The 23,829-nt window shown below is 39.6% G+C and overlaps 1 protein-coding gene across 2 annotated transcripts; it reads right to left on the bottom strand.

The window, feature by feature from the left end:
- Positions 1-17,373: 17,373 nt before the first annotated feature.
- LOC6538410 (glucose dehydrogenase [FAD, quinone]) lies at positions 17,374-23,810 on the bottom strand. 2 transcript variants are annotated; one of them, XM_002098898.3, is made up of 4 exons: positions 21,251-23,810; positions 18,392-19,597; positions 18,031-18,317; positions 17,374-17,976 (listed from the first exon to the last, which is right to left on the bottom strand). In XM_002098898.3, exons 2-4 carry the CDS (start codon positions 19,584-19,586, stop codon positions 17,608-17,610), a joined length of 1,851 nt encoding a protein of 616 aa, XP_002098934.1. In that variant the 5' UTR covers positions 19,587-19,597; positions 21,251-23,810; the 3' UTR covers positions 17,374-17,607. The 2 variants fall into 2 exon arrangements, with proteins under 2 accessions (XP_002098934.1, XP_039231405.1); XM_039375471.1 differs by having other exon boundaries at positions 18,392-23,810.
- Positions 23,811-23,829: the final 19 nt, after the last annotated feature.

A 23,829-nucleotide genomic window follows, 5' to 3' on the forward strand; every position in this document is an offset into this window, starting at 1 on the left:
ACTTAGCAAGGACAATTTACGGCACAGTCATTCTTTGCCCCGGCAACTGTATATTATATTTAGCAGCCACAATATTGCCCTGGTTGAACGGTCTGCCGTTAAGCCAATGAAGCGGAAAGCAGCTGCACTTCCGACCAAGATTTTGTGGCCATGGTATTTCCCTCTAATCTCAGCGTCCACTTCACGGTTAAGCTATTTGAATTTTAAAATAATTGCTCAGTCATATTTCATGAATCAAAAATAATTCACATTTATGGTCACTGCACTGAAAATGGTAATGTTTTGCCGGCTGACGTAGTTAAGATTGTCTTCTAATTCACATCAAAAGGATAAGGAGAAGTACACTTTATGTACTTCTGAAAATATCTTCTTTAAAATTCTTATTAAGAACTCAAAACACTCCATTCCACAAAAGCACTCAAATTATGTATATTTATTTATATTTACTGGGATATGTCTTTAGAGTAAAGGCAAATAGAAAGTAAATTACAATCTTCTCAAAAAGAATTAGTATTTATTTTTTGTCATGATATTTACATTAATACAAAAGGGAACAGATTGGCTTGTTCTGATTTTTCAGCTCCATTCCTTAAATTTCCGTACAAATTTAAATCTTTTTATGTATTCCGGCAAACCGAGTGGCATGAAAAATGACGACTCATTGTGTATGTTACTGATGATGAACAAAACACATCCCTCGGCGGAAGCAATCTGCACAATGCAAATTTGTAAGTCGGCTTCGAGCTTCCTTTTTCCACCGCCATTTCCTTGATTTCCCAAGCACAACAAATTATGCGAACCCTTTTCGTGCTGTTGTTCATTATTCTTCCTTATAGTCTGGCGAAAATTACCTACACTCAATGGAAAATATTTATGGAGACCACAGGTCAGTTGAGAAATACACTTCTTTCACCTAACAACAGTATTTGTCAACAATTTTTCATAGCTAATGAGCTTCCCATGCCTTTGGAAAATGAGATAGCGCTGTACATTTACAATTTCGTTGCCAAGTCTACAATATTTTTCATGACTAAATAAATGTTGGTAATTTAGCTGTCGTTTTGCCTTGTCCTTGTAGCCACTGCCGGATAAAACGCAGAGTAGGAAATTAAGTTGTCACCAAGTCAAATCGCTTTATATCCGCTTTCGCTCCGAAACGAAAGACTGCGTCTCGACCTGGCTCCACTTTCGTATACCCCCACCCCTTCAATTTCAATTATAAACACTCTGCAAATGGCTTACAGACTTAAGCTTTATGGCCAGAACGTGACGGGAATTGGCGACAAACGGAAGTGGCTGCTTGACAGACCTGGCAAAAAGATAATGACAGTCAATTAAAGTCCCGCTTAGCGTGGGGCTTTTGTTGCAAGCTCATTATGCTACTTTTACTGTAACCGTTTCTATCTCTACCACATCTAAATTTTCTTTTAGAATATAATGAGCTTTTATTGTAACTTATAAATAATATAAAGTTGCTATTGCAATAAGTATCTAACGCATTTAAGAAACTATTCAATTGGGGTTCTGTAGCAGAAATGTATTGGTTTTTCTGAAGAAACAACAATGTCAAGCAAACACGCCTTGCTTTATTTCGTTGAAGCAAACAGTACCATCTTATCACACAGAAATATCTTGGCTTTACCTCCTTTTCTGTTTGTTTGCTCTGCCACTGCTGCTTGTGGATTTTTCCAAGGGGTTGTGAAAGGCAGATGCCGGGAAAAAGTCTCCTGCCAACTGAGCAACAACTTTGGCCTTCCTGGCATGTATAAAGGTTAGTAAAGGTTTTTTTAAGCAGGACCAACATTGCAGCAGCATCGACACCGTTGTAATCCTGTTACGTTTTATGTATGGCGCACTAACCCCATTGCCCTGAATAAGTGTTAACAGCCTCACTTATCTAGACTGCAGCTCATTTTCCACTTTCCACTTTCTCGTGCTGTATTTCCCGCCGTTCCTTTATCAGCACCTTTTTTGCAAAATATATTACTTTGCTCCATTTTGACTTTCCCGTTTGTCCTCTGGTCCGACAAATTGAATTGATGTCCTGCATGTACAATTTTACGCCCTCCGGCGGGGCTATGGCCCAGAAAACCGGTGCGCTACATATCTCTGAGATACAAAACAAACAAGCAGATATGCTAAAGTCAAGTGCCTCGAATATCGGATACCCGTTGCTCAGCTAATCAATGATGAATAAGCCGACACATGGGTGAACAGTCAAACTGGAGTAAACCAGTAATCCGGATCAGAAATATATTGTAGAAAACGATCTTTCCTAGTTACCAATGCATATTTATCGTAACTACCATTCCATACAAGTAAAGGGTATTAAAAGCGATATAAGTATATTCAACCAACTGCCTATCTTCCAAAAAGGGGCAAATATTGACCGGCCTTGGATTAGCATACTTCTATCCAAGTTTCGGCTTCCCCATTACGGTCCACTTAATAGTCACATGTGATCTTATTAGCCGTCTCTTGAGTGTTTCCATTAGCCAAACATTGTGCCAGTAGTTGGACAGAAAACAATGGACTAGGCATTCAATGGCAAAAATCATCGATTAACCCAGAACAACGCGTAGTAAGTTTTTATTGTATTGGACGCCCGAGAGAAAAGTCGCCAAGGGGAGAAAATACCTTCAGGGTAGACAGGAAAATGGGAAAACCTATTACCAAAGCAAACAGTGTCAACGAAAAGTTCAAATGGGAAACCTGTGGCTGCACTGGAAAATTAAAATAAATGATAAAGGGAACAGAACATATTACACGCCTTTAAAACTGGTTGCGTTAATCCCTTTAAGTTAGGTCTTTCAGTGAGTTCTTTAAGGGCTTTAAAAGTTTCTTTAAATAATGAACTGCTATGGCACTACTTGGTCTAGAAATGGAATTTCCGAACTCTACTGCATTCGCGCATTGACAAACGATTCGTGACTCTGTAGTTGCCTTTGAAGTGTTGCCATATTTCTTGGCCACTGCATGCTGGCCATGTCAATTGCGTCATTAATAATGGCAATGTGCCAGATGGACTTCTGGCATCTGGCCCACTTGATGGCCAGCAGCTGTAATTCCGAGGCCTTGTCTCCGGTCATATATTTCAATACGTGACGGACAAGAAGACAGGATTCCTATTGCAGAGTGTCTAAGCTCTTGAGTAATGGCCCGTACAATTGACTACCGAAAGATTTGCAGACAATGAACTCAACACACGATTTTATTCCCAGTAAGGAATTTCGATTTTTTCCTGTTGAGTGCAGGTGTTTAATACATTAATGTACCACATTTAAAAATGTCTTTTATGTAATACTAAGATTCTAAGACTGTACCTTAAAGAAATACATGTAAACTAGACGGTACTTTAAAATTCCAAGCAGCTGAGGGAATCCCCAACTATCGAGACTTCTGTTGGGCTATCAAATAGTTGTGGCCTACTTCTTGACGTTCCCATTAACGTGGATCTATTTAAATATTTAAAATACCATTTACCATGGGGAGCAAACGAGCCGAGGCGTCTGAATAATTCATCATGCGACAATAACAATGGCAAGGATGTGCCCGGGGTATCCTGTCGGCTAAAGTGCTTTGCATATTCCTTGAGCGAGCATATCGAAGGAAAGGTCCTAAGCCACACCAGGAGTACACGAATATAGCGAGATGTGCCGGGATCACTATAAGGCGCCATCACATATGTAAATTAAAGTGCAGCTGGGCGGATTCGGGAAGCCAGTGAATGCTAATTTTCGGTTCGCCCGCCAGCTTAAGGCGCCGCAATGTATGCACACATTTTCATACATTTTCATCAAACGGATAAATCGCGTTTGTTGCGCATACGCCGCGTGGTCCCAAAGAAGCGTAAGCCGCCGACTGCGGCTTCTCGTACTAGGTGAGTGTTCGAGGCAAAAGCCATAAATTTCCCTAGCCTAGCACAACGAAATTCTAATTTACTTCCTCCGCAAAAAAGAAATCGTGGGCAGAAGTGAAATGAAGCAAGGAAAGCCTTTGCAGGAAAATAACTAGAAAAAACATCCGCATTCCACTGACTGTATTTGCCTTAAAAAAAATGTTTGGCTTATAAGCTGGAATAAATAACATTGAATAGGTGAAAAATATACCTGGCAGGTTTATGAAGAGTTCAGGAAATTTTATAAATGAAAATTTCGTAAAGTAGGTTCCTAAAAATATATGCTCTTCCTTTGTAAATAAGTTCCAATCGTGACCCCAATACACAACGTAATTTGAGAAGCGTACGAAACCATCACAACCTGTTGTATCCATTTGACTTAGCATCTGTCATTCCCAATATAAAATCGGCACAAATGAATCAATTGAAATGCGTTGTAGAAAGAAAACCACTAGAAATCCCATCTATACAATTCAATTTGTTATGTGGCAGTCCCAAAAGGCTCTCATATTCAATCTGACGCCGATCAATGATGTCAATTTCTCACCTGAGTGGCGCAAACAATGTGGAAACATGGAAATCCAATTGCTGCCAAGACACAAACTCGCACATTCAGCATGAAAATCCTTTTTAAGGACGAGGCGGGCAAAATGCGGAATCCGTCAGCCTCACCTGCCATTTGCCCTCAGCCTGGTTTTTCTTTGCCTTTCGTTTCAATTTCGAAATCTATTTTGTTTCATGGAAGTAAGGGGGGAATGGTGTGAGAAAAGCTGGAAAATTGTTTTGCACTTTGAAGCGCGCTTGCCATCAATCCTCAAATGGCTGGCTGTTAAAATGATAAACACGTTTTTGGTCTGGTTCGTAATACCTTGGCAAGGCGATGCCTGTTGTGTTGTGGCAAGTCCAATGAAACTTGGCGAATGCGGCAAGGGTTTTGCGGTTAAATGGGTTGCAATGTTTCTATTTTCAAATTAAATGAACCCATATAATTGAAAACCCCAATTCAGCCCAAAGCAATGTGGGTGTATAAAAGAATTTAGTTACCAATGCCACTTTGGCTCTTTGTCTATACAGTAAAACCATGAGGACAGCCGATTTTAATGTGACTAAGTCTAATGCAATATTAGCTGACTTTTTCCTGCTAGTATAAGATATTTCAGAAATGGAACTTCAGCATTTATATTGTATTTTGCAGCGCATGGCACTGCAATCAAAGATAAAGAGAACTCAAATCAGATGACATGGCAGAACACAAACAGGATGCGTTAACCAAGTGCCACAGCCTGGCCCAAAGAAACTGGCCAGACGGACAGACTGACGCAGTGACACAGTGGCACAGTGACAGACTGACGCAATGACAGCCGCACAGAACAACAAACATTCTCTGCATTCCTTCAAGCCATCTTGACACTGAGAAATGTGGCATTGTGGGTGCTCAGTGCTTTCTACCCGGGCTGCGTGACTGCTCGCTTTGCTTTTTCAGGCAGCAACATCATCATTACGGCACAGAAAAAAGCCACAGCTGTTTGGTGGCACAAGGATCCGCGGGCCAGGAGCCAGGAGGCATGAGCCACAAGCCACCGTGGCAGGAACTGGAGCTTCTTGTGCCGGAGCGATTGAGCTGAAATGTGGCAAATCAGCGCTGCACCCTGCCACACCTTCTTCTTTTGGTTCCCGTGGTTAATGATGATGAGGGCGATAGGTAGTGGCGCTGATGGTAATGTTTGTCGGGTTGTCACCAGCTAGTTGGCATTTTCCCAGCTATCAAATAAATGGGGTTTCGGGTGACAAAAGTTCCCGAGTCATTCCTTAAAACAACCCGATTTAAGAGGAGCATATTTGTACTTTTATATACCCTAAATGTCCTTTAATTTTGGATATGGGTTGATTGCTCCAATCATGCATCCAATCAGTTGGAAAAGTCGGAGCCATTTTTTTTTGCATTGTTTAACCAGCTGTGATGACCAAACAAAAATAAATTAAGTTCGTAATGCTGTCGAAACATATAGAAATTTTAGTGGACATTTCCGACATTTCATGCCGTGGTTTGTGGCAACATTTTTTGCTGCCGCTAGTTGCATCAAATATGCATGGAAAATAACGATACGGTGTTAAACTGAAAGCATGCAAATTTAATTGCAAATAGAAACCAGAGCAAATCCAGTCCCGAATCGGAAAGCAAAAACATGCGGATGATGGCAATCAAAATGCACCTCATGTTGTCATTTGAAAAACATTTCAGCAAATTCGCTTGTTATGACAGCTAAGTGTGCGAGTAATTACTTTCATAAATACACATTTTTTGCTTGGTCGTTTCGTTAATTGAAATCAAAAAGTAATTTATAAATTTTTTGCTTACATTAAATACTCATTCTATATTAATCAACTTAATTTTAATCTGTCATTTATTGCAATTAAGACACATTTAAATAAAAACGTAGATAAATTATACCCAATTTATTTTCCTTTTAATTAAATTCCTCTGAATAATTGACTTAATACGAATAAATAGTAATAAAATCCAAAATAAATTAAGTGGTCACACCCACGTGTCAGGAACTCGTAAAATGATAAAGAATTTGTGTAGGTGAGTTTCTTCACGTAGTGATTCCTTAGAAAGCCGCATAAATACTAAGAGTCTCATCGGGTCTATGGATTGTATGGTCTGTTGCTTCGTTAGCAGCGCTGCCGACTGAATCAAATCCTGAGTTTGCGCAGAAGATAGCAAAAAAAAACCATAACACCTTTAACCCGATTACGGTGCCTTCGATGTTCAGTAAATATGTTTAAAAGTAAAAATATAGGAAAAAAAATAAATAAATTAAGTTAAGGTATAAGGTATTAAGTATAACTGCTGGTATTAGTATTTTATAGTCGTTCAACTTATATGAAAAAACGGAAGAAATCAGACATTAATCAACTTGCAGTTATATTTAATTCAGCCTGGTACCAAAAATTAGTGTTATGCTGCCACAGGAATATGTTATTCCCAGCCCGTGACAGGCATGTGTCGCCACATCCGTATCCAAGGACATGTGTGACTTCAGACTTGGACTGACATATGTCTGTGGCATTACGACCACGGACAGTACGAGGACAAAGCGGGCTCTGAACATGTCAAGTGGATGGTGACAGGAGCACAACCAACTTTGGTTGTCATCATCATTAACAACAGGCGACAACCGACAACCCAACAACCCAACAACGAAACAACTCGACAAAGGTGGGGCTTTCGTCTGGGAGTCACACAGATTTCAGGCGATAGTGTTCTGGAATGTCTATCGCCCCGATCCATAACAGCTGCCTTTGCTGCGGGTGCTCCCTGAATGGCAAATGCTCCAATGCTCCAATGCTCCAAGGACCCGGCTCCCCCGACGATAATGTCCTTGTTTCTTGGCCCGGCACTTGCTCACATTGCTCAGTGTCAAGACAGCTCGAAGGAATGCACATTGTACATGATGGGGCCTGTTTGCTGCGCTCTGTGACTGTCGACTGAATCCTTAAATTTATGCCAGCTTGTACGGAAATTTTAACAATTTAGCTTTCAGCCTTCACAACTGTTATTGCTGTTAATTGTCCAAAACATCATATAATGTAACAACATTTGAACAACTGGCAAGTGAGTTATGCTTGCCAAGATAAAGCAAACAATTGTCGAAACTTGGTAAACTTATGTGGGTCAGGCCACTTTCTACACAAAATACTATCTTCATCTAAGGTACCAATAAGTCCTTGGCTTTTAACTTTAATTTATATATCAAGTATATAATTCTAAGATTCTACAAATAATCGTAGATAATTTTATAGCCCCTCCACTTCTCATGCTTTTCGAGTTATTTTACGAGAAATGCGAGTTTTCACCTCTCTGCTTTTGTGCAGGTGAGAAATCGTCATCATTGATCAGTGTCAGATTGAATATGAGAACCTTTTGGTCCTGACACATAACAAATTGGGTTTTACTTTAACCTACAGGCAGACCCAGGTTGCAGGTGATTGAACATCCTTGTTGGCAGCATTTTAATGTTTTTAAAGTCCTTTATCATCGGCAATTAAGTGGCTGAAGATGTAAGCCGAGTAAACTGGCGATTAGGAAAAATCCAAATAGGATGGGCTCCAGTCCATTACAAATCAAAATCACAATGCCCAAAAATGATGGCTGGAGTGGGACTGGAATGTCCTTGCTGTCTGGCGGAGCTCTTTGTCATCAGCCTCGTGGGACTTAACGAGCACGTCCTTGCTCTTTGAGGTCAGGGACCCTAATCTCCTTTATGCTCAGCGGCAATCTCAAGTTTGTTCTTCCTCCGCGGAGGTTAACAACGTGAAAATTAATTTAGCTTATTTTCATGCGGTTCCAGCTTGTCGTTTGCCTCCGGACCGAGTTTTTATTGTTGTCCCGGGACAATGAGTACATAAAAGTGAATGAATAATTAATGAAGTTCTGATATATTAATCTGTGCATGTACGATAATAATATAATAAATCACTAACTTCTGACTTTGGCTTTTACCAAAAATTTAAATATCTTTAAATTCCAATATTTTAGTGTATCAAGATATTTTTTTCGTCAGACAGACGGCAAAGAATTTAAGGAATATCCCATTTGTCGAACTGAATTATTCAGTTGAGCAACTCCACCCAAACGAAGGAACCCAACTGGCCTTTGCCGAAAGGTAAACGATATTTTAAATATTAAAATGGTTTAATGCTAGTTCCAATCAAAGGACCCATCCTTAGCATTCGCTGTTGCCAGCTGGATTTAAGCCAAGAGCGACAGAACATATTTCCATTTCCATTCAACCGTTTCTGCCACAATTACAGGCACATTGTGCGATGTCTTTTGGCCAGATGTTACCACAATCACGAGGCACAATAAAAGTCCCGGCCAGAATCTACTCGGAATAATGAGGCATTACAATGGATTCACTTTTTTGAGAGGCTTCGCCTTATTGGCTGCTAACAGGATATTTGCTGAAGGACCCTGTTTGGCGCTTCATTTGTATTCCAGACAGTGAGAAGTTTGACAATTTCGCAGAAAATCGAGCTCAAGTTATGTTCGTTCGCATCTAATTTAAATCAATTCATGTCCTTTTCTGTGGCAACAATTGTATGTATATTCAATGCAAAGCTTCTAATAATGGTCACAGATTTCTGTGACCCGGAGTTTCGATCTAAAGACTGAGAACCTGCAAGGGATATTGCTATTTCAGGAATACCATTAAATGAGAAATTAATTTATGCGCATTCTTTAAATAGACCAAATGTTCAAGGCAACAGATATAAGAAAAATATAAACAGATATGCCCTTGAATCGGACGTCGTGAACCCTTGTCAAGAAAGCGAAAGACGAAGGAGGCGACTCAGCTGATGCCATCAATTGTTTAGTGCTTAATCATTGTGCCTCTTGTCGAGAGGGAAAATGCGTATAATGTGCAGATTATCAAAGTCGAGTAACTAATAAATCAATTCAAGTCGGTCGAAAAGAGCGCCATTGACAGTCAATGTAAATATTTGCACTTAAAAAAACCAACTACAAGAGATAATATTAAAAAAAATAAAGATATCAAGGGGAACAACAATTTCTAAAATATTATCAAATTAATCAATTTATTCTCATGCCTAATCTGAAAATATAGACCAGTAACAAGCAAAGACGAACATATCCGCAGGGACAGAACAGCTATTCAATTATGTTTCTGATTTTGACAAATATTTATGCGACCTCTTGCCGGAATATTTTTCGCCCATATTAAACCTCCAATCCCGCATAGCTCCCAGATAGCCCAGCCAGAAATTCCAGCACCCGCAGTGCGCCAGTTTTCCTCGGAGGCCCGAGGCACTCGGTTGTTGACAGCGGCGTCTGTTTGAACATCCAAGTGGAGTGGGTCAGACAACGGACTCCAAAGGATGTTACTTTGCTTTGGCTCTGAGTTGGCCGAAATGAACGTGGAGATTGCAGCGTCATCGAATTTGCCTCGAACTTAAATTCAAAACGTAAATCATATAACATCTTACATTTTTTAAAATTTATGTAAATTGAAAATTATGCACTCTGCAAATTTACGCTTATTTGTTTTTATTTTTTTCGCCTTTAAAATACAAATTAAACATAATACGAGTATGCAAACAACCTCGTAACCACTCTCATCGCTCCAATTTTCAATTGCTGCAGGCCAAAACAAATTGAAACATAAACAGAGTCCAACGGAGTACTTTTTTCCATTTTCTAGAAAAGCACGCTTTATTTCGTGTCACATATATTTATAAGCATATACTTAAGACTTAAAAGAGAAACTCTGCTAAAGAAAAATTATTTTCTATAGTATGTTTGCCACCTCCACACTTAATGTCGCGTATGCTGAAAATATTTTCCGCTCAACAAAATGGAAAATGCTGCCTTTTGATGAAAATGTGGTTACACCTTAGGGTTGGTCACATCTTACGGTAGCCAATTTGCATGCAGCAACAGCCTTTTCGCGATTTGTTTTAACTTTATTTTGCATATTTAATTACAGCCTTCAGGTAAATGATTTTCATTTGTTCGCGCAGAAACTTAACAAATTTCAGCACGAGGAATCACTTTCAGCCTTCTGTTGAGACAGTGTCAAGCACTCGGAACTAATTCCGGAAAATCCTCTTTCATCTCGGGGGACTTATATTCGCGCCTCATTTGTATGCGAGTTGAATAAAGATTCAAAATTTAACAGCACTTTGCTTTTACTTTCCATTATTGGGTGGCTCTTGGCAATCGTACTCCGTAGTGATCGATTTAATCCTGAACTCAGGACGCACTTGAAAAGGGCAAAGTTCCTATAGCCTCTACACTTTCCAGCGCAAATCGCTACATTATCTATCTCAAAGTTTTGCCAAAAAAATGTGCCATAACACATCATCATCGTAAGATGGTGTAAGGTGTAAGGACCTCTTTACCGTTTCGCATAAAACTTGCCAAATGTCGGGGCATTAAAATGTAATTAGGATGCCAGCAGCACAATCACGAAGTGCCAGTAAGTGCCACAAATATTTATGGCTGATGCATGTTCAAAGCAGACTCAAGGGTTCAGTAAACTGGAGTGAAATATCCTTTCTCCTCAACCATTATTAACGACCACATAAGCCGCTTCACTTAGCAGCAGGCATTTAATGTCGCATTTACCTGTCGGGAACAACTGCGTCTGACTGACTAATTGGCCAAATTGAATGCTAAATCAGTTAAGTACTCTTAATTAAAACATTTAATTATGAGTCGTCCGCAATTATATGCAGTATATATCATAATGTTGCCAATGCTAAAGATAACATTATTTATAACACTTAAACAACTTTTCTTACACATTATTTTATTTTCATCAAATGCTGTGAAAGTAAAACCGATGTACAAACAAATTAGGTTCCGCACCTATTTTATTTTCGCCAGCACTGTCCAATTTCATTTTCAATCAAACCGCTTATCTGCTGGTCGGTTTTCCTGATTTTCCATTTCCTCAAATGCTCGCTGCTAATTTCCTGAATGCGCTTTTCGCCCGTCTAATTTTGCGTGGAAAAGTCAATAGACAAAGCCCGCAATAAAAGGGCCTAAAACAGATAGAAAACCATGGTCAATACCCATCGAACCTACAACAGGTAATGGCAGCACAATGGAAGGGTAGGAAGGAGTTCACATTTTAAAGTTCGACCATTTGCACAGAACTTTTGTAATTTAATATCATACAAACTAAAACGATAGCGAATCTGATTATTTTTACAAAAAAAATGGTTTCTTCTTTTAATTAAAGAGTTGACCAAGTAGAGTGTTAGGCAAATACATCTCGATGTCTTTCCTTCAGCTGTGTCAGCAACCGCACTTTGCTGATGAAAGGCTTAAAAGGTATGGATGTTGGTCCTGTTTTAGGCAAAACACCCCCAAAAAAAAGGCTGCATTTGCATCGGGAAATTAATGAAAAGGAGCCGAGCGACGAGTCAACAAAGGACCTACAAGGGTTAACGCCACCTGGGCCCAAATGAAAACAGGACGGATTTGGGCACGTGTTCGTGAGTTGTGGCTACCGTAAACATGCAACCGAAAGCCGAAATCCCTAATTTAAAATACGGCAAGTAAATATTAGCTTTTGGGCCTTCATGTCAGCAATCCGGAGTTCAAAAAATGGAGGCAGAGTTTCGGATTCGAAGGCTTTAAGCTTTTTACTGAGCTAAATTATTAATCACGTTTATTCAATAGTAGGATTATTAAATTTGAATTAATTATTATTCAAATGCTGCTAAAATCGTTTATTAATTGGATACTCAACCTGTATAACTGTGTAACTTTAAACTGCGCCATTACATGCAATTCTCTTTAAAATTGTACTGATTTTTAGAGCTTAAGCAATATGTTCAACTTTTATATTCAAAAGCAACAGGCACCCAATTCTTACAAATCTCAATAAGAGAAGGCTATAACCATGAATTAGCCATAAATTAATTCGAGCAGCCACACTGCATGTTCCATGTCGAAATGCCAACAGTCGAAATGGCAAATATGGACACTCGGGACGAATTAAAACAGGAAATTACCATTTATATTGCATTATGTCCACACCAGAGGCGAAGCGTTCGAGCGGATAGGAAAATTTGTTGATTGCCCCAGAGTCCGACGATGGTATTGACCAATTTTCCACACGTCCGCCTATTAATTTAGTCAAATGTTCGCCAATTAGACAAACGAGTGAGATTGGATATGCTGTTAATCACCCAAAATCTCGTCAAGCAAATCATATGTGTTTTATCATGTGCTCACTGAGCTTTGGCATTTATTAGCCACCGCAGGCAGTCATAAATAATTCAAAAGTAATCCCAGACACGCATTTTTTATGGAGTTAATAAATATAACCATTAAAAGCACCAAAAATATGCGTACGTGTCTGCGGAAAATCCCTTTCTCTGTGTGGCGAAATACTCAAAGGACTCTCTGCATTAGCCGAGTTAAAAACTCAACAATAAAACGAAAACAATATCCGCAGAGGGTATCAGAATGTTTTGCTTTTGATTTATGGGCTTGGAGTCGGATGGTGCAATTTGCTGACTCTGCTTAAATGTGGTATCCTAAGGAAGGATTTTCGTTTCGCCAACAAGATTAAGCCCAGATGCGAAATTCAGCAACATCTTAAAAGGTTTTTGTTCATAAATTAGATTAAAAGTGGTGACAACCCTTTTTGCATCTTCCTTAATTTGCACAAAATTTTAATTTGTTAATTGCTGTTTTTTGGGATTATAGGAGCTGCGCTTAAAGTCTTCAAAGACATTTTTGTTTTTGAGCAAAATCAATTTCATAGCAGAGTGCCTAGCTTATGCCAATCACTCAATCAGCCAGTTTGCCTAAGCCAAACAATACGCCTTTTTTGTTGGGTTCTCAATCAAAGTTTTTGTGGATCAAAATGTTCTTTGATGTGGCCGTCAGTGACAAAAACTTTCGCCCAACGCATCTCCAAAATGTTTATCTTTCCGTTCGACCTTCTGACAGGTGACTGTCATTTCGACAGCTGAAAGGGTAAGATTGTTTTCAAAAAGTTGAATTTAATTTGTGGTAGGATGTTCAAGTCTAAAATGTAGGCCAGTCCTAATCACTGAAGAACCATAGGTTAGTATTTCTATCATGTATGGTTCTGTTCGCAACGTGGGGACAAATTTCGTTTAACTTTATTCGAAATCGATACAAGCAGCAGTTTCTTCATCTAATATTTTATTTATTTCAAACCTTTTACACAGTCTCGATACTCAAGGAGGCCTCCTTCAACTTTGACTTTCTCTGCCACAGCTCTCTTCGCCATTTTATGACTTCGTTTTTTATTGCCAGCCATTACTTGAATATTCCGGTAGCCTGGTTAGTGCCAGCTCCGATTTCACTTCGATTCCCTGGCGAAGAAATCGATGAAGGAGCCAGCGAGTTGCCTGTTGTTTCAGCCAGACAAGGACATTTCTGAACTCGGAGCCTTGGGCTCTGGACTCAGGGTTCAATGCTCGCCATTAACCGCTGCCAGTCTCAGGCGGCATGGCATTAATGTTTTTCAATTATTTTTATTGGCTTATCATAAATTATAACGCCCTCCTGGCCTAGGAGGCCATATTTTGCGAGCACTTACCGCCTTGACGTGTACTTTGCCAAGTCACTTTGACTTGAAATGCCTCGCAAACTCGCCAAAATTCAGCAGACATATGTTTGGCCAATTTCCCCGAAATCAGGAGAAAACTTTCTGCGAAAGTTTCAGTTTTGTGTGGACCATTTATTATAATGTAACGCAGAACTGACTGTAATTTGGTTATGGAGAAACACTTTGAAATAATTCACCCATTTACTTACTGTGACAAATTGAAAAGTCTTTCGTTATCCATTACACTTTAATGCAATTAGTCGCAACATACCGCAACTTGGGTGAAAAAGTTTCGCTTCTTGTGCGCATTTAATTATCGCGCCAGAATCCTTTTGCATTCTTTTCAAGGACTTCTCCTGTTGCAAGTGCAATTTCCGTGCTAAATATTTGCACACAAAAACAGGAAACTTTCTTACAACTTTTCTGCTTCCTTTGCAGGTTTTTTTTACTGGCGCAAGTTTTTCCCTTCTAGTAAGCGAAACATTTTTAAAGTAACTACTAAGCCGGAACGCCTTACTACCTTTCATTAAACCTTTGACTGGTCAGTTCCTGAGACCTCACTGGCCGCTTTTAATTTTTATTTTTCCAACCAAGTTTACAACTTCTCAGGTTTTGTTGCATTCTTCGAGGGCTTCGAGCACTTTTGCAAATAAGCCGTGCAAACAATGCAAAAAAGAACAAGCCATTGCGAGGAAAAGTTTAACAACTATAAGAGAAATAGTTCAGCTGCTCTTTATTCGGTCTATGAGGCGCTCAATAAGTTTATGATAAACGTATACTGATAATTGTTCAAGTGGAATTCAATATCCCTCATAATAAAAGACAAAATGAAATCGTCGATGGTCAACGAAGCATGTGAGGAAAAAATGATTCACTACATAGAAAAATTTGCAATGTAAAATAGCTGGCCCTGATTGCACAGTTCATGGAGCATGGCATTATATGAGCCATTCACTCGGCGTCGCCTTCTCACGTCATGAGATTCCTAATTAGATCAGCTATGGAAGATAGGGCGGAAACTCAGTGAGCTGCTTTGCATGCAATGAAAAGATACAGACGTTTACCCCTCTGCTTTTTAAGTGCAACATTTCCAGTCTTATCTTTAAGTTACTCCACTTGAGTGACATCCGTTTTACCCGCTTTTTACAGCAGCAGCTAAAAAAACAACAGGTATGAAACTTGGGCTTAAAGAACGTTTAAGAATGACTTGAAAAGCCAACAGTAAAATGAAGGTATACCAGCACAGTAATGCCCTTAGATCGACTTTATTTTTGTTTTGTACTGATTTTCAATTTCCAATTACCAATTCACCTGCGATTTTTCGCCAGGGTTCCATTTCATTATTGTCCGTATTTTCGAAATCAATTAGCTCGAAAATTGCAGGCACCAAGCGCGTAATTGGATTGTTTTGTGGCTGACAGCGTGTATTGCGAATTGGAGCTCTAAAATGTCGCATTGTTGACCTATGACCACAGGCACGGGCAACGCCGTAATTTGAATAGGTGGGCGAATGGCATTAACAGACATCCCGGTCCGCACCCGCAGAAATATTCCACCGCAAATACGCCAAATCTTGCCCACTCCAGCACTCTACCATTCCAGTCTGTTCAGGCTGGCTTAAATATTTAAGCAATGCCAATCAGTCGAAAGAAGGTAAAGTTAAACTTTTCGTTTGTAAATATTTCCTATTTAAAGTATGCATTTATTAAATAATTCCGCTCAAAGGATCAGATATTTGCGCAGATTCCATAAAACAAGTGGGAATGCTACAATCAAAGCTGTCTTGGCAATTATAAATCTCCAATAATAGAATACCACAAGCCTTTAATGACAAGCATTAGCTCCCGCCCACGATTTAAATATTTAATTAAGCTTATTGCCCATACGCCACGTGGCCATGGCCGCACATACAAGTACGTACGTACGAGTATGTGACCAGACAAAGTGGGTTAACTTTATGGCCGGGTTAAGGAACCTCTAAAACGCAACGGTTGCTAGGCGGGAGCTTTGTCTATGCTTCTATTTTTACAAAGAGGGAGGTCAGCAATTACCCGGCCAGCGGTCATTAAAAACAATCCTAGGCGAAGCACGCAAAGCCATTGGTATTAGCCGCTTGCTGGGTCTCGGTTCCCATGTGAACTAAAATATGCCTCTGCGTGACATTGCTTATTTTGGTAGCAGAAGAAGCTAAATTCTGGGTTAACCTGGGTGATATTCAAGTATTCGATATTAGGATTAAAGCCGGATCTACAGACATAGTTAGCTATGTTTATTAGCAGCACAAAACAGTCTTTATTTTAGCTGTGCGGCCAATTTTGGCCAAGATATGGCGAAAACGCCGATTGAAACTATCCGATTTTGTACAAAAACTTTTTTTTTCATTTTTTTTTATAAAAAAAATCCGTTTTTTTTCGATAGCAGTAAAAATAGTTGTCCAAATGTGGAATGCCATACCTCTTTGAATTCGTAACAAAATTCCCTATCGATCCATGTACATACATTGAAATGCTAATTTTTGGCAATTTTTCGCAAATTTTGATGATGGTACCCCTTATCAAAAATGCAAAAATTTGTAAATTTTTTTTTTTTGAAAATCCAAATAGTTGGGATAGACATAGTTAGATATGTTTATTAGCTGCACAAAACAGTCTTTATTTTATCTGTGTCTTTATTCTTGGCCAAGTTATGGCGAAAACGCCGATTGAAAATATCCGATTCTTAACAACAATTTTTTTTTTTAATTTTTTGATAAAAAATAATTTGTATTTTTTCGATAGCAGTAAAAATAGTTGTCCAAAAGTGGAATGCCATACGTCGTTGAAATCGTAACAAAATTTCCTATCCATCTGTGTTTAAAAAAGCAAAATGTAATTCTTTGCCATTTTTCGCAAATTTTGATGGTGGTACCCCTTATCGTAAATGCAAAAATTTGACAAATTTTTTTTTTTTTTTGAAAACCGAAAAAGTAGGGATGGAGTAGGGATAACGGCTGCAAGCACTACCTTACGAAGTCCGTTATAAGTCGTAAAGCTATAACGTTAAGCAAGCCTTCGCTTACATTTTGAAAAGTAGCGCCACTGTTCTCTACATGTAAAAAAAGTCTGGTCTAAAGTAAAATTGTAAATGGTTATGAAAACTAGGCAATATATACATACAAAATGATTGTTATAAAAAAATAAATTAATCATATTAATAATTTATTATCTAATTTATTTTTTTCATTTTTTCAACTTTATCCCCACCAAAAAGCTCTTAATCCCAAGGTACAGAAGGTGGTTGATATAAAAAGTATTTGCTCAAGGCTTTCAAAAGCTTTTAGCTTGGCGCGAAATTTAAATAACCGAAATACATAACAGCCACAAATAGTCAACAAAATTCAATTTTATTATTTTAAAGAGGAATCCTATCTTTTCAAAATCTTAGCTTATAAAATAGTAAATTTAAGTGCATACAACAAATATTTTTTAAAAATAACCCATTGAGACAGTAGGGAACATCTTAGCTACTTTATAAACTATCACATGAGAACTTAACCTAATGGCTTGTGCGACAACTAAATAATAAATAACGATTTTAATGCTAAATTTATGAGCTCAAGGGAGTGATCGGCATGCGCCAGGCATCCTTGATCATATCCGCCGCCTTTTCTGCGACCATGATCACAATGGCATTTGTGTGACCAGCTGGGACATTGGGTAACACCGAAGCATCCACAACACGCAATCCACGGATACCGTGGATCCGCAGTTGGGCATCCACCACTGAGGTATTATCCGTTGCAGGACCCATTTTGCAGGTGCCCGATTGATGCTGCAAGCTGGAACCATATCTTCTTAAGCAGCATTTCCAGTACTCCTCGCTGGCGAACTTCAGGTGCTCACAGCCCGGAAATGGGCGGTCATGGAAACGAGTGCCCATCTTCACCATAGGCTTCGATCTGGAGAGCTTGAGAATCTGAAAATGATATAAAAATAAATTATGTTTCACGTTAAATCAGATTAATATTACCATTTCGATTCCCTCGATCATTGCCCTCACATCGTCGGGATGCTGCATGAAATTGGGCTCCATTCGGGGCCAGTGGAATGGATTGCGACTACGCAGCGATATTCTGCCCCGACTTTTGGGACGCAGGAGCACTGGAACCAGGCCAAAGGTCTCCTTGTTTTGCAGATCTCCAAACATGTAGTCGTAAAACTCGTCGGTGATGCCCAGCAAATTTCGCATGGTGCCAAAGCGATCTCCACTTAAGGATCCGGCTCCTAATACCAGTTCCATATCAGGATAGTCCTTCGCTTTTGAGTTAAATATATGGAAATTAGTTTAGATTAAAGCAAATTCATGCATTTGGGTTATGATTACTACTTACCAAACTTGGAGCTGGGAGTTCGCACAAAAGCAAAAGCCTCAGCTCCCCCTGGAATGGTATATGGTCCCTGTCCAGCGAAGATGTACCTGAATATGTCCGAGGGATTCAGCAGTCGAGCATCGTTTACCGTCGAATCATTGACCACAAACACAAGGCCATTAAGTGTTATGTGATCCTGCAAGTTGTAACCCACTGGCAGATCCTGCATTACTGTTATATTGTGCTCCCCAAGGTGCTCCGCTGGTCCGATTCCGGATAACATGAGAAGCTGGGGACTGGCAATGGTGCCAGCTGAGAGAATCACCTCTTTTCTGGCCCGCACGACGTAACGCTGGCGTTGCTTCACGAACTCCACTCCAGTGGCAGTTTTGGTGATCGGATCGATAATCAGTCGCGTGACCCAACTTTTCATGGAGATATGAAGGTTCTTTCGATGCACAACTGGCTGTATGAAAGCCTTGCTCGTACTGCACCGCCTGCCATTCCGGATGGTGGCCTGCGACCTGGCAAATCCCATGAGGTGCTCTCCATTTGGATCCGTAATTTCGTAGCCCATTTCCCTGCCTGATTTCAGAAAAGCTTTCAAGAGTTGCGACCTGTAGTCCGTATACTGCACATCCAACTGGCCATTGCGTCCATGATAGGGGGATTTATACAGCTCCGGGATGCCAATCCTCTCCGATTTTCGAAAGTAGGGCAGCAATTCGTCGTAGGACCAACCTGAGTTGTTGGCCGTCGCCCACTCATCATAATCCCTTCGATGACCACGTGTATATAACATAAAGTTGATCAGACTGGTGCCACCCACGCCACGCCCCTTGGGCCAGTTGCAAACGCCGCCCTTTAATCCTTGACAGGCGTGCTCCGTGGGCTCCGCCTTGTAGCCCCAATTATACCGAGTCATTTGGGTGAGAGCCGCCGTCAGCGGAACGTCGCTGATGAAGGTCTCCTGATCACCGGCCTCCAGGAGCAGGACACTCGCCGAGGATATCTCGCTCAGCCGATTGGCCATCACACATCCAGCGCTTCCGGCGCCCACGATGATGAAGTCATATTCCGGCAGGAATCGTGTGGTGTCCGGGATCCTATTGTTCAGCAGGGAAGTCTCGAAATCACGAGCCAGGTCAACAAGAAGTTGGCACCTGGTGACTTGAAAAGACAACAGGCAAAAAAGCAGCACTCCACAGACTCTCATCTTGGCTTGAACTGCAAGGTTAAATATTCCGTTAAAAATAAAAACTAAAAAACAAATTGTTTACGATTGCATGTGGGTAATCTGTATTATTCTTGAGGGAAACCAATTTTAGTGACAACCTTGTTAAAAGTAATCGTTATTTCTTGCCTGTTGTTAAAATGTCAAAAGCGCAGTTTTTTAACAACTTTTTGCATTGCTGTGAAATAATTTATTTAACTACACTGTTTATGACTTTTTTAATAAAAACCAAAACTTCCTACTCGAAACATTTTCATTAGCGTTCGGAAAAAAGAAAGTAAGAACATTCTGAGAGAATTAGCATTTCCGTGCGAGTGGCAGCGACCTTGAGAACGATTTCACTTTTTTCCTTTTGCATGTTCTGAGCCCTATTCATACCCAAATGCACATCGATACATCCTGAACGTGTTTTGAGCTCAAGTTCAACAGGTTTTGGGGTTACAAGACAACGAAATCAAAAGTGCCAATAAAAATAATGACTTTGCAAAAGGAGCGAACTTAAGTTAATGCTAGCCAACCGGTTCGTGGTCAAAACAAAACTAAAATGAAGAAGAAACCAAATCAAAGCAAACATTGCAAATAAAATCAAAATAAATCGATCGCGAAGACACAGCAAATATTTAAGCGTTGACCCATAAACCGCACGCGGATGTTCATAAAAAAAAAATGTTGCTCAAAAAATCCTCAAAAAAGGTTGAAATTAAATTACTTTAAGTTGTGGGCGCCAAATGTTTTTTTATGCAAATTATCTCAATTTGGGAATTTTCGAAGCGCCAACAAAAATTGCACAAATGTTAATAAATCATTTCAATTAACCTCAATAAAGCCGGCAAGTAGTTGAATGAGACGATACAGTAGCCAAGTTGAAAACTGGTTCATCGATCGCTTAAAATAAACCAAAATAATGAGATTCCACGGCTACGTCTTTGTTCAGTTAAGTTCTATATCTTGGCCATGACCTTGTGGTCGGATTCACTCGATCGGTTACGACGATTGCAGAACTACTTAAAGCCGGTTTCACTTTAGACCCGCCTTCCGAAGGGCGTTGTATTCATTAAGGTTCTGGCTATCAACACCATGCCAATCAATGTGGGTCATTAAGCCGAACTTAATTGGCTGAGACGAACAGGCTAAAGATCTTGATAACTATAACATGAAATTTGTTAAATCTGATTTGAAATATAATTATGTTTATGAGCAATTAAGTTGACCATTAGGAGGGATTAGCACATTGCGGTTGCGTTGCTCAAATAATATCTCGAAATAAAATCAAGCTAATTAAGGTGATATTGTACTACAAGAAACTTTTAAACTTAACTTTAGAAATAAAAGTTACTATGCAATATACGGGTATATTTATATTTGAGAATCGAAAACTAAAACCAAAGGTGCACAATATTTTGCACTTAAGTCTGCAACACAGATGCATTTCATTAGCCAAAAACCGCAAAGCTACATTTTTTGTCGGACAAGTTCTCACTAAAAACCACTTGCTAAATGCCTATAGAGTTTACGTCAGTAGACCAGATTTAAACACACATACACGCAGGTTACAGCACAGATTGTCACAAATTCTGTTATGAAATTCTAAACACGTTTGCCAATGCAAAATCCATGCAAATTGAATGGCGATAGAATGCACTTACGAAATGCTCTGTATAAAAATGGGCCACTAAAATTCACAGATACTCCGGATCGAATCACCGATTCACGAATTTACAAATGACGAATGCGCATGCGCGCCCGCTGATGTCCGGCGCTTAAATGAAACGTTGCTGCCCGGCCTGCAACGTTGAAGCCTATGCGAGATCAAAAAAAAAAAAATAAAAAAAAAGTTTCAAAAACTCAGTTAACAACACAGGTAGCTGCCGGGCTAGTCGGTCAACGCGCTACGTTCGAGCGATCACGAAAGAAAGATACAAGATACATTTGAGCGCCGGTCCACGATGGACCATTTATTTTCAAGTTCATCGGGTGAACTTGCCAATTTTTTGTCCATTTTACGAGCTATTTTTGGGGAATTTGCTGCATGTTGATTAGCACCACGCTGATCGAAAGATCGTAAGCCTAATCATGCTGGACAAGTCGATGATCAGCGATTTGTCGCCGACTTATTAGCGCGTTGGTGCGAAAGATCAAGTAGGTGAATTAAAGTGCTTCCGCTGTTTACGGTTTTCGATCTTTGAATATATATATATATATATTACAATAATGACAATAATAACAATAATCACAATAATGGTACGAGTCATTGGACTGCCATTGGTGAAGTTCAATGTCAAGACTTGAATCAGTGAGACGCTTTTCCGGCTGCGCTAGCGACCTTACAAGATCGTCTTGGTTACATGGGTCTGCTGATCATTAAGATGGCATTCAGCGGATTACAAACGCTTGACCCAGACTCATTTGCATACGAACAACAGCCAAATCGTTTCTTTAATGGGCAACTGAACACATTTTTGGCGTCTAGCTCGCCCGATTTCGCAGTTACTTTCACAATACATTTTTTTTATCTAATTTTTGGCGATTTCGGTGAATCGTAAAATCAGTGACCTTGAGTACAATACATGTGTTTTTTTTATAGCTACAATCCCAGCATATCGGCTTTAATGCATTTTGCATTGCTTTATTTGATATTTGCCCAGCTTTTATGCATATTCATTTGGCATGACTCGGCAAGTGTAAAATGGCCAGGCTCATTCATTTCTATGGAGTTCAAACACGTACTCCACAAAGTGCTCAACTACTCAAATGGTGACCTGATAATTGATTATGGATCAGGAAACAATGAGTCTTGCTAATTAAATTTTAACTGCTTTACAAAGGTATACATAGATAATCGCTTAACTGGAATTTCCAAAAAATAATTGCTTTGGGCAGAAAGTGAGACTGCAAGTTTTATATTGAATATTTATTAAATTGGATAAAACTATATGACTTTGACTAGCCGTGCCTAGGTGCTGCACAATTCTCAAAAGAACCTTCTCATAATTAACACAGAATATATGAAATGTTTGCTAACAAATTCACATTTTACATACTTGATTTGCAAATTAGCAAACTCAAATAGTTTCCAATGCCAACGTTTAGTGCAAAAATTGGCTCAAACAAACAAGTAACACAAGTGCATTATTCCCCAGCTAAACTGCTGCCAGTGCGTGAGTTATTTATAGGCCAACTACTTCAAGTGACTCACTACTAATACTATACATTTTAATCGCTTGGACAAACACTCCCCAATCGCACTTGATAAACGACCTTGCAAAGGCAACTAGCTCAGAAATCTGAGTTGATACAAAAACGCTGGCGATTTAACGCTCGGCAGCAAAATACAACAAACGGTGGCTGCTCAGACGGATATCAAATAATACAAATTACCAAATACGAATCCGAATCACGGCATCAAAATAAACCAAATCAACAGTTTCTGCACCGCTTGCCGGGTGGGTAATAAAAACTCTTCAGTGTCAAGTGGGCCGGGTCGCCCAGCACTTGGGCCCCATAAATCACGTGTCTCAAACAGATGAAGACGTGACCGGAGTGCGTAAAAAACCCAATAAAACAATATAATGCCTGTAAACTAACAATAATAATAGCCGCGATGATGGAGCACCCACAATGCCATAAACGCAGCACGATGATTGACCAACGTCACCGGGCGGTTTGGTAAAATTATGATTTCGCATCTGAGGGCTGTAACTGAGACGAGTGCTCCGAGTGTCAAGAGTGCGGTTAAAAATAAAATTTAAGTGCTTAGTGGAGACGGAGACTTGGTCGACGTGCAGACAAGGGTGTACCACCATCATCATCAAAATTTAAACCCAAAATGACACTCAAAAGGTCTTAGCCAGGCTAAAGAGGACCGACTTAATTGAATGAACTTGAAACAATTGCTGAATAATTTTCTGTCTATTGAGTGGATATGCATTACAGCCCACAATTGATGGGGAGTTCCGAAAATCTTTAAATTAGATTACGAACAAGTTATCACGGAAATGTATACAATTTTTATAAAGCGAAAAAGAAAAACTAAATATTTTGTGCCTTTAGGTTATGAGCCTTTAAGTAGATTTTGGCTGTATCTAATTCCTTTTACATATTTTTCAAAAGGTTATATGAACTTTCTTAATATAACCTTAGCCTTTTTCAGCGTTTTTCAGAACATCCATACCTTCGTGACCGACTAGATGACAGACTCCATGTCAAATCTGTGCAGCCGAGACGG

This window comes from Drosophila yakuba, chromosome 3R (assembly GCF_016746365.2).
Source record: "Drosophila yakuba strain Tai18E2 chromosome 3R, Prin_Dyak_Tai18E2_2.1, whole genome shotgun sequence".
Classification (NCBI taxonomy): Eukaryota; Metazoa; Arthropoda; class Insecta; order Diptera; family Drosophilidae; genus Drosophila; species Drosophila yakuba.

What these genes read in the sequence shown, in the direction of transcription:
- LOC6538410 (XM_002098898.3), bottom strand. Translation starts at nt 19,586, where the DNA reads ATGAGAGTCTGTGGAGTGCTGCTTTTTTGCCTGTTGTCTTTTCAAGTC. An exon ending in AACTCCCAGCTCCAAGTTTG is followed by an intron (nt 18,318 to 18,391) that starts GTAAGTAGTAAT and finishes TTAACTCAAAAG; the next exon opens with CGAAGGACTATCCTGATATG. An exon ending in TGATCGAGGGAATCGAAATG is followed by an intron (nt 17,977 to 18,030) that starts GTAATATTAATC and finishes TATCATTTTCAG; the next exon opens with ATTCTCAAGCTCTCCAGATC.